This window comes from Phragmites australis, chromosome 4 (genome assembly GCF_958298935.1).
Source record: "Phragmites australis chromosome 4, lpPhrAust1.1, whole genome shotgun sequence".
Classification (NCBI taxonomy): domain Eukaryota; kingdom Viridiplantae; phylum Streptophyta; class Magnoliopsida; order Poales; family Poaceae; genus Phragmites; species Phragmites australis.
Genome location: NC_084924.1, coordinates 44060685 through 44070171, shown reverse-complemented (window position 1 = coordinate 44070171; position 9487 = coordinate 44060685). Strand labels below are relative to the sequence as shown.

The window sequence follows — 9487 nt, the reverse complement described above, 5'->3', positions numbered from 1 at the left end:
AAAATGCATTTTGGAAAATTTAGGCAGCAATCCATTGTTTTGCCAGGGGCTAATTCTGGTCATGTTGATATTAGATTGTTTACTTCAACTTAAATAGAGTGAGCTTACAACAAGTAAGCCACAGAGTAAGAGAGTGGAGAAAGCAACCTTTCTGACAATAAACCAAATGTAACTACACGCGCCCTGGACAAGTGTCTGTCAAATGGATATCAAATGACCTATAAAGTACGATAAATTACAGTTGTTGTGATAAAATAAGCCGCCAAAAATCATGAAATAGCTAAGGTTATTAATAACAAAACCATATATCAATTGCATAATGTACTTATGTAACTTTTGGCATTTATGTTACCTAATTATACATAACACATAGATGGTAAGCGTGTCAAATAAGATTTAGAGCTGCATAATGACTATATGAGCATTACTACAATGTTAATCATACATATAGCAATGCTTTTCTAACACCCTAGCTAGCAATTAATGTATCGGTCCAAGCAGACATTCTAGGCCTTATCATTTGATTTCGTCTGTCGGGCGCCAAGCATAAAAGGTTAACTTGATTAGTGAAGTACATCTGTAAAATAACAAATCTAGATCCTAGTGTCAATATATTCCTACACGTAGATCCTATTGTGTGTGGGTGGATGGAGACGTAAGCCCCTACCCGAGATAGTTTCCTAGAGCGGAGTACAAAGAAGCAATTTGTGTGGTCTGTGTCCGCCTTTGATTTGCGCATTTTAGATTATGATTTGTTGCCTAAAGCATGGATCATAGATGAGTTAATAACTTAAAATAAGAATTTCCATTGATGACCCATGAGTCCCATTAAATCACTAATTAAATATTAAAATATTTTGATATCATGCTAATAAAGGCTCTAAAATTATGTTTACTGTGGTGCAATAATTTAAGTTTGAAAAATCTGCAAAAAACCATCTGCAAGTCAGGGGTTCTATAAACACCCATGCAATTGGTTTTGTTACAGTCCCTTACATGTGAATATTATGTGGCTACATTGTTCTTCTACCTGCTGCTTGTACTATAGGACGAGAAAATGCAAGATTACTCTCAGGAATTGACTCTACACGAACGCCGGATTTTTGTGTTCCTCTTCATTCATGCTGCGCTAATGATGATATTACTCAATGATTATTGCATATCAAATGATATTAGTGAGCATTAAAGTATATTAAGATAAATAATGGTTATTATGATATAGCGAGACAAAATTAATGTATTTTTATATTTTTTTGGTACTGACTCTTTCTTTTTCACAAATGATCAACACAGTCATGCACCAAACATTATCTCCCCCAAGATCCTAATTGTCATGAAACACAAAACCAAATCACCATCTCCTACATCTCCTTGGCGTGTGTCAAAACTCAACTAGCTTCATAAAGCATCAATGCTCATCTCACTCAGTCATACCAATCACACCCATAGCACATCTCTAAATTTTATTTATAATAATCATTATGTTTGTGTATTTTACAAAAGTAATACATTTTTTTATTTTTTAATAGAAATAGACATCATTCGCTCTACAGGACTTGTGCACCTGTAACTCCAGATTTTTGCTCCCGCCATGTGGCTTCGCCACGACGTACCATGACAAAACAATTGTGTAGGACGGAAGCAAAAATGGCGTTACGGGAATGCGGAGCGATTAATGCCTATTTCTGAAAAGCTAGAAAAACTTGTTTTATTTTTCTAAAATATGAAAGAAACGATTGTTTTTAAAATAAAAAAATCTCACATCTCGCTAGCAAGGATCAGAATGGACGGGGTCACACGCTGGCTGCACGAGAGCTGCGAGTGTGCACAAGCGTGCGCTTGCCTGTACAAATTGTGGCTCCTCGTCAACTTGTGCTCTCCCTCCCTCACGCACGCACCCAGCCGGCCAGCCCACGCGGCCAGGCACGCCGCCTCCCCCACTCCCACGCCCGCACAGCTCAACTTCCCATTTCTCCCTCTCGAACTGCACATTTCTTTACCCTTTCACCGCGCGCGGGTGTTGGGGAAGGGGATCCCTTTGCGTTCCACGCTAGCTCGCGCGCACCCCGCACACCGCCATTTGCTCCTCCTTGCTGCTGCCACTAGAGTAAATCTTTTCCCTTCCATTTTCTTTCCCTTTTCCCCGCGCATGCGCGAGTTCTGATTGACGCCATGGGGGACGCCGCCGCCGCCTCCACCTCAGCTCCCGCCACGCCGACCTCCATCCTCATCTGCCGGGAGGACGGCAACGACCTTTTCCCCGATACCGACGACCGTGCTGGAGACGGCGGCGACGCGGACTTCTTCGTTGCTGCCACCGACCGTCTGCTGCTGGTTGACCAGGACGACGAGTATGTCGCGGTGCTCCTGTCCAAGGAGAGCGCTTCCGCCGGCGGCGGCGCTCGGGCGGAGGAAATGGAGGAGTGGATGAAGGCCGTGCGCTCCGGGTGCGTCCGCTGGATCATCAAGGTCGTTCGCGCTCTCTCTCCCCTTTGGCCGCTTCCATTTTCTTTATGAAAAAAAAACCGTTCTTTTCCTATGGTTCGTTCCGTTTTCTTTGGTGCTTTCAGACCACCGGGATGCTCCGGTTCAGCGGGAAGACCGCGTACGTCGCGGTGACTTACCTCGATCGGTTCTTGGCGCAACGGCAAGTCGATGTAATGATCCTGCATTTCCCATCGCCATCTCCATTGCCGCATTGTTGTTACGTCCTCGAGTGTTTGATTGAGGTAATGATACCTGCGCATTGCCGTCGTCTTTGGTGGTATCCAGAGGGGGAAAGAGTGGGCCTTGCAGCTGCTCGCGGTAGCGTGCCTGTCGCTGGCGATAAAGTTGGAGGAGCACCACGCGCCGCGGCTGTCGGAGTTCCGGCTGGACGCGTACGAGTTCGACAGCGCGTCCATCCTGCGGATGGAGCTCCTCGTCCTGGGCACGCTCCAGTGGCAGATGATCACCGTCACCCCGTTCACCTACATCAGCTGCTTCGTGGCGCGGTTCTGGCATGAAGACCGCAGGGCGATCATCCTGCGCGCCGTGGAGTGCATCTTCGCCGCGATCAAAGGTTGATGCTCCTCCCATTTCCTTTCGTTCCATCGAATCGGACCGCAAGAACTGATCCTTTTTCGCGCCCATTTACAGCGATGAGCTCGTTGGAGTACCAACCATCCACCATTGCTGCAGCATCCATCCTCGTCGCGAGCAACAAGGAGACATCCGCCGCCAATCTCGACGAGCTCAAGGCGATCTTGGGCTCATCATGGCCGCAATTAGACACCGTAAGCCCTCCTACCCACCCTGTTGTCATCGCAATCCCTTTCGGAAAGCAGTTGTTGGAAAGCGCAATGATGAGTAAATGCCGCCGCTGTTCTTCCCTGGCAGGGGCATGTGTACTCCTGCTACAGTGTGATGATTCTGGAGGACAAGTCCTCCATGCACTCGACGGAGGTGGCGTCCTCGGGTGTCTCTGTCGCCGCACACTTCGGGAGCCCGGACACCTCCGTGGGCGCCAATAATGCCGCTGGCACTGCCTCGCCGGCAGCCCCGGACAATAAGAGGAGAAGGCTGCTTTCACCTCAGCGCCAGTAGGAGCTGGACAGTGGAGTCCAGCTCGCATTTTAGCTCACCATTTTCTTTTGTTTCAGTTGAGCCCTCATCAGTGTTTCTCAGGGCAGGGGTGTCCAGATGGGGGCAGGATTTGATTCTTCTGATTAGTGCAATCGTCACAGTTGATTTGGTAATTTAGCATTGAAAAAGTTTTAATTTTGAGATCTTTCCCAGGCTCAAAAGGTAGTGTAAAGAGGAGAGAAGAAAGCTAAAACTGAAGAAAGCTCTGGCTCAAAGTGAGAAAGGCAATCGATATACTCGTTATTTTTATTCTCACAAAATTAGGGACAACAGACATGGTCTTAAGTCGCCGCCCTTGCAACTCGTCGCCATTGCAGCCCTCCCACAACCACGCCTCCAGCTTTCCACCGCCACCACCGTGGCCCCCACCACGAAACCAACCTAGACTCCCCCACCAACAGCAGCCAGCTCCCAGCTTCCCTCTCTCAGCCCGCCTGCCCTTCCCCTGATGGACCTTTTCACCAACGCCCCTCAATCCCACCTCGAAACCTCGTCTCCTACGCCAATCTGAGCCGGACAAACTACCCAGAGGTCCACTGCCAGGATCTAGCCACCAGATCTACCCCCCATGGCAGATCTGGTTGATTTTTTTCTTCATCGAATCGTCGCCACCACCTCCAAGATCTGGTGTCCCTCGTGTGGCTTCCGTTAACTTTGTCCCGACGATTCGAGAAGAGCCCGATCCGCCACGCTCCTATGCGGATGTTGTCCGTGCCCCCCACCTTTATTGTGCTTCACCAACCAGCGAGGCTACAATCCATCATCATTGCCCCTCGCATAGGAAAAGACATTTACCCATATGCCAGGTCTACCTACGGCACCTCCAAAGCCTCTATCATTGCTTCGGCAAAGCATTTGCCGCGCGCCCTAACACCGCCCATGCAGGGGCCAACTCTTAAGCCAGGTTGGACGTCGGTTCATTCGCGGTGTGGACGATGGTGCATGCCTCCTTCTCACTAGTTGTGCTTTGTTTTAAGATGACAAGACGAGCATTCAGTCAAGCTTTCAATTTCGGCATCGAACGCTACAAGTTGCCACTCCCTCGCCTTCTTTCAAAAGGAGACGTCTGGCCGCTGCTTCTGGTGCTTGGCAAGAGACCATCGTGCCTCCTTGTGTCGTGACCCAATCAAGTGCCTCAGGTGTCGCAGGTCAAGCCACAGGTAGCACGACTGCAAGATCCGCACGACGCTCTGGTCCAGCACTGCTCCATCGACGAGGGCCTTGCACGGTGCTCTGAAGAAGATGGCCATCGGCAACCTGGACACAAGACCAGATGAAGACACTTGCCTTGTGCACATGTCCTTCGACCTCGACCACGAGCTCCGCGAGTGGGAAGGCACCGCGTTGGTGCCATGGGCCATCAACACACCTACCAGCACCACTGCACGTGATGTTGAAGACGCCATCATCGCCGACCAGCATCTCCACCACGACAACGTCGCCTTCACTCAGCACCAGCCGGAACCTTTCCTCATCAAGTTCACGCACTGTGCCCACTCTGTTGCGGCACTCAATCAAGGGCAGATCAAGCGGCACGGCATCGAGCTATGCCTTGGACCATAGCAAAGTCTAAGCCCGGCTCTTGGCGCCGAGCTCTTCTTCAGGGTGCGACTGCGCCTCGACAGCGTGCCCATTCACGCCTGGTCTCCAAATGTCGTCGAGTGCAAAGTCTCCCGTTCGTGTGCCCTACAATGTATTGAGACCAATCTGATGTAGCCGGCGGACACACGTACAATCGATTTGTGGGTGTGGACCTCCAACCCAAGCAACATCCATAAAGTGGCTCCTCTTCACACACCACCCATCTGATGGCGCTCAAATGGTCTCCATCTCCACCGTCCCCCTGAGCACTGGCAACACGGTATTAAGTATCATGTGCTCATCCACTTGGAGATCATTGAAGATCACAGAGCCGCCAAACAGAACCCTTTATTGTCCACCTTCAACTCTGTTGGGACAGCGGCGTCGACGCTCACACCATCCAAGTGCATGCTGACCTAGAGGCATGGTGTTGTCAATGTTGCACCGGCTGACGCCCCTTCAACAGTGCCAGATCGCCACCCGCTCCCTCCACACCAACTTGACGATAACGACACTAGCTGCGAGGATAGACGCCTGAGATGGAGCAGCCACTGGCACGATAGCGATGATCACCCTTGCGGTGACCTAACACAACACCGCCGAGACGACGACGACGATGAAGATAGGTGTCACTGTTGGGACAGCTGTGATTATGCACGCTCGATGGCCACGGACGACCGTGCTCTGTGCGGAGACAGCACGTGCCCTCCCCACAGATGTCACTATGGTGGGAACTATGACGGGGGCTACCACCGACTAGTGGTGGTTCGGGCCGGATCCCGGCAGTTAACACCTGCCAAGGAAAATGAAGCCTGCCCGCATCAACAGCCGATGGACATCCCGGTCGAATCCCGTCTGCCAACGCTCTCCAGGGAACGTGATGACCGCCTGCATCAACATCTGGTGGACTTCCACGACTTCAGACCCCCCTGCCGACGGTGAAGGAGCTGCATGAGAAGGAAATTTGTGACCTCCAGAGCACCTTTGTACACTAGGCAGCCATCCTGCATGGCAAGCTGCGAAATGTGCTGACCATGCAGGTGTGCGGGCACATCACTAAGCTCATCTCCCCTCTGTATGCGTCCATGGAAAAGTGGCATCGGGCTAGCGAGGCATGGTTCTGCCAAGTGATGGATTACATTGTCAAGGCATGCTCCCTGGCCGACCGTTTGTGCATCAACGAGTTCCCGCTCTCGTCAACAAAGGACACTACAAACGGAGCCTGTCCTGACAGCAACAAGGCTCTGAACCATGACAACCCTGCTACCATGGCGCTTGAAGGGGAAGAGCCGAAAGAACAAGCTGTCACACCCAGACCTTCCATTAGTGATGTCGAGGAAGCCCTCAATAGCTTGCTCAATGTCTACGCGTCCCCTGGCACATTAGAGCAGAGTGCACCTGCAATGGAAGGAGCCATGCAGAACATCACAGCAAGAATGATAGTCCTAAAGAAGCCTGGGATCCCCATGCTGCCGACCTCTCAGACGGATGAGCGCGACACGGAGGTGTCCACCACACCTCCGGCCAAGCTAGTTCTCACAACAACGCCTACGGGGCTAGGGATCACCCACGGCCAGCATGCACCAGGAGGCTCTACACAACCACCCCCATGACCCCTAGTCTATCAAAGTTGACTAGAGAGAAGGCCTGGTCTGAGAATGACGATGCAGTCCTAGCCTATGTGCCTACACGCTCACCGCACCTGTGCTAGAGTTTGCTACTGCTCCAGCGCTTCCCTCGCTCGACCGGCACTCCCTAAGCACCCCAGCGTCTCCAACACAGGTCCCCTTTGAGGCCTTGATAGCCGTTCAACACGCATATTCTAGGCTAAAGCTCCAACTCAGAATTGGAATCGACCCCTAGGTGCTGCTACCCCCAATGGAGTCCCACAATACTTTGCCACTGCTGCGTCCCGAAGAACACCTCTTCACCAAGCCCACTTCGTCGATCCTAAACCAGCTGCCCGGTCCGCCACCAAAGCCTGAGCCTATCCGTCGCAAAGGTCGTACTGCGAACACCTCCACTGTGCATCAGAGTGCAAGGCTGGCAGGGAGAACTTCCATGCTGACCATCCAGCTCGTGCAACTAAACCTCAGCAAGAAGCTGAGCCTTGCCACCTCGGAGCTCACGCCGACGGAAGAGGTGTTATGGGCTTTTATCGCCCTCTTCCAGGGACCCCTGCTGCCAGATATCATCGTGGCACTCACGTCGATCATTGAGCTCGACGACGACGAAACTCTGCACTTGTTCAGATTGTCGGTGAAGGAATCGATGGCCTTCATGAGACTGTGAGTCTAGAACGGGTATGAAGACCGACCTGCAATTCATCACAACCGGATGGACTAGTGAAGCCTCAACAGTTGTCATGTCACGAGTGCACCCTCTCCACCTTATGTAGCTTGTGCGCTATACCTACTTGTTTGTCTCCTGCTTCTATGTAACCTTCTACGTACTATGATGCTCTACACCGTCAAACGACTCTATCTTGTGCTCTGCATATCTCCTAGCATCAATGATGACCTACAACCCTTGCGATGCCTCCGGACATTTTCCTTCGCATGCTTGCGTTGAGACCGCGCACATCTTGTTTCTGACATGATAGGGCCAAACATCAATATCGTCTGCTGGAATGTAAGAGGGTTGAACTCAATTGCACGCTGTTCTATGGTCCACAAAATGCTCTCATCCATTGTGTGCCACCTCACCAATCTCCAATAATCAAAACCTCAAAACATCAACTCTACGACTGCAAGCTATCTGGGTGCGTATCTCCTCATGGGTTACGTCACCAGGCCTGCGATGCACACGAGGGGAGGCATCCTGATGTTGTGAAATGAAAACTTCCTTAAGCTACATGACATTGAGTACCACACCTATTCTATCTCCACCACTGTCACCATAAAATAGTGTGGCAGCTCCTTCCGCCTCACAACCGTGTATGGCCCAGCACGTGTTAGGCATAAGGCCACCTTCCTGCAGGAGATATGTTCTCAAAGGCCAGCACCTGACATCAAATGCCTGCTGTTAGGAGATTTCAACCTAAATTACCGTGAAAGTGACAAGAAAAATAACAATCTCAATCGTCGGCTCATGCGCCTGTTCAGGAACACTCTTGATGAGTGCGAACTCAAGGAAATCCATCTACAAAATAGGAAATTCACATGAAGTAACGAAAGCCGAAACCCAACTCTAGTGTGACTAGATCGAGTTTTTTGCAACGACGCCTGGCACACGTCCTTTGAACACCATATTCTCCATGCCCTATCCTCATCGCTCTCAGACTGCTGCCCTCTCCTTCTTGCAAACCAGAGTGGCCCATGGCGACCTCGAACATTTAGATTCACAAACTTCTAGCTCAAAATCCCAAGTTTCTTCGACGTGGTCAAGCGTGCATGCAGCCAGTTGACTCATCAGGAGCCATGCCACATTATGTACCACAGGCTCGCGATAACAGCTAAGCAGCTAAAACCTTGGAGTTAAACCATCATTTTTGACGCAAAGATGAAACTACATATGGCACAGGAGGTGGTCCAGCAGTTAGATATCGCGCAGTAGAGCCGAACCGTCACCCAGCAATAATACCATTTTCGTCAAAATCTAAAAAGAAGGATCTTGGGCCTAGCTGTTATTGAAAGATGCTGAAAGAGGCATGCTTCTAGGATCACTAATATCAAGGTGGGAGATGCGAACACGAGATACTTCCACATAAAGGCGAATTTCAGGCATCGGAAAAACCACATCACACGACTCCAAAAGCAGCAGGGATAGGTGGTTACTCATGAGGAAAAAGGACAAGAGGTTTTTTGTCACTTCTCATCGGTGCTGGCGAGTCCGCCTAGGCGCCAACATGACCTGAATTGGGACACAATCCAGCTACAATCCTACGGCCTTAACCTCCATGAGGACCCTTTCACAGTGGATGAGATTCTCCAGGTCGTGAAACAATTGCCACCGGAAAAAGCCCTTGGACCAGATGGTTTTACTAGAGCTTTCTTCAAGGCCTGTTGGCCCATCGTGAAGGACGACCTCACTGCGGTAGTTAATGCCTTCCACAACCTCCACTGCTTCCTGCTTACCTTAATCAACACGGCGAACATCACCCTAATCCCCAAAAAAGAAAGCACGAAAAGGGTTACAGATTACAGACCAATCAGCCTGATTCATGTCGTGGCCAAAATCATCTCCAAGATCCTGGCCCTTCGTCTATCCCCATATATGGACTCCATCACCTCACAAAGACAAAGCGCGTTCATCAAGCGCCGCAGCATACACGAAACTACAT

The 9487-nt window shown here is 50.5% G+C and overlaps 1 protein-coding gene across 1 annotated transcript; it reads left to right on the top strand.

The window, feature by feature from the left end:
* Window positions 1–1895: 1895 nt before the first annotated feature.
* On the top strand, window positions 1896–3916 carry LOC133914443 (cyclin-D5-3-like). The gene is made up of 5 exons (XM_062357547.1): window positions 1896–2469; window positions 2571–2657; window positions 2773–3061; window positions 3139–3275; window positions 3379–3916. Exons 1-5 carry the CDS (start codon window positions 2173–2175, stop codon window positions 3583–3585), a joined length of 1017 nt encoding a protein of 338 aa, XP_062213531.1. The 5' UTR covers window positions 1896–2172; the 3' UTR covers window positions 3586–3916.
* Window positions 3917–9487: the final 5571 nt, after the last annotated feature.

Bases quoted from the DNA above. Each gene is read 5' to 3' on its own strand.
- LOC133914443 (XM_062357547.1), top strand. From the start codon at position 2,173: ATGGGGGACGCCGCCGCCGCCTCCACCTCAGCTCCCGCCACGCCGACC. The intron at 2,470-2,570 runs GTCGTTCGCGCT...TGGTGCTTTCAG, and splicing joins GCGTCCGCTGGATCATCAAG to ACCACCGGGATGCTCCGGTT. The intron at 2,658-2,772 runs GTAATGATCCTG...GGTGGTATCCAG, and splicing joins TGGCGCAACGGCAAGTCGAT to AGGGGGAAAGAGTGGGCCTT.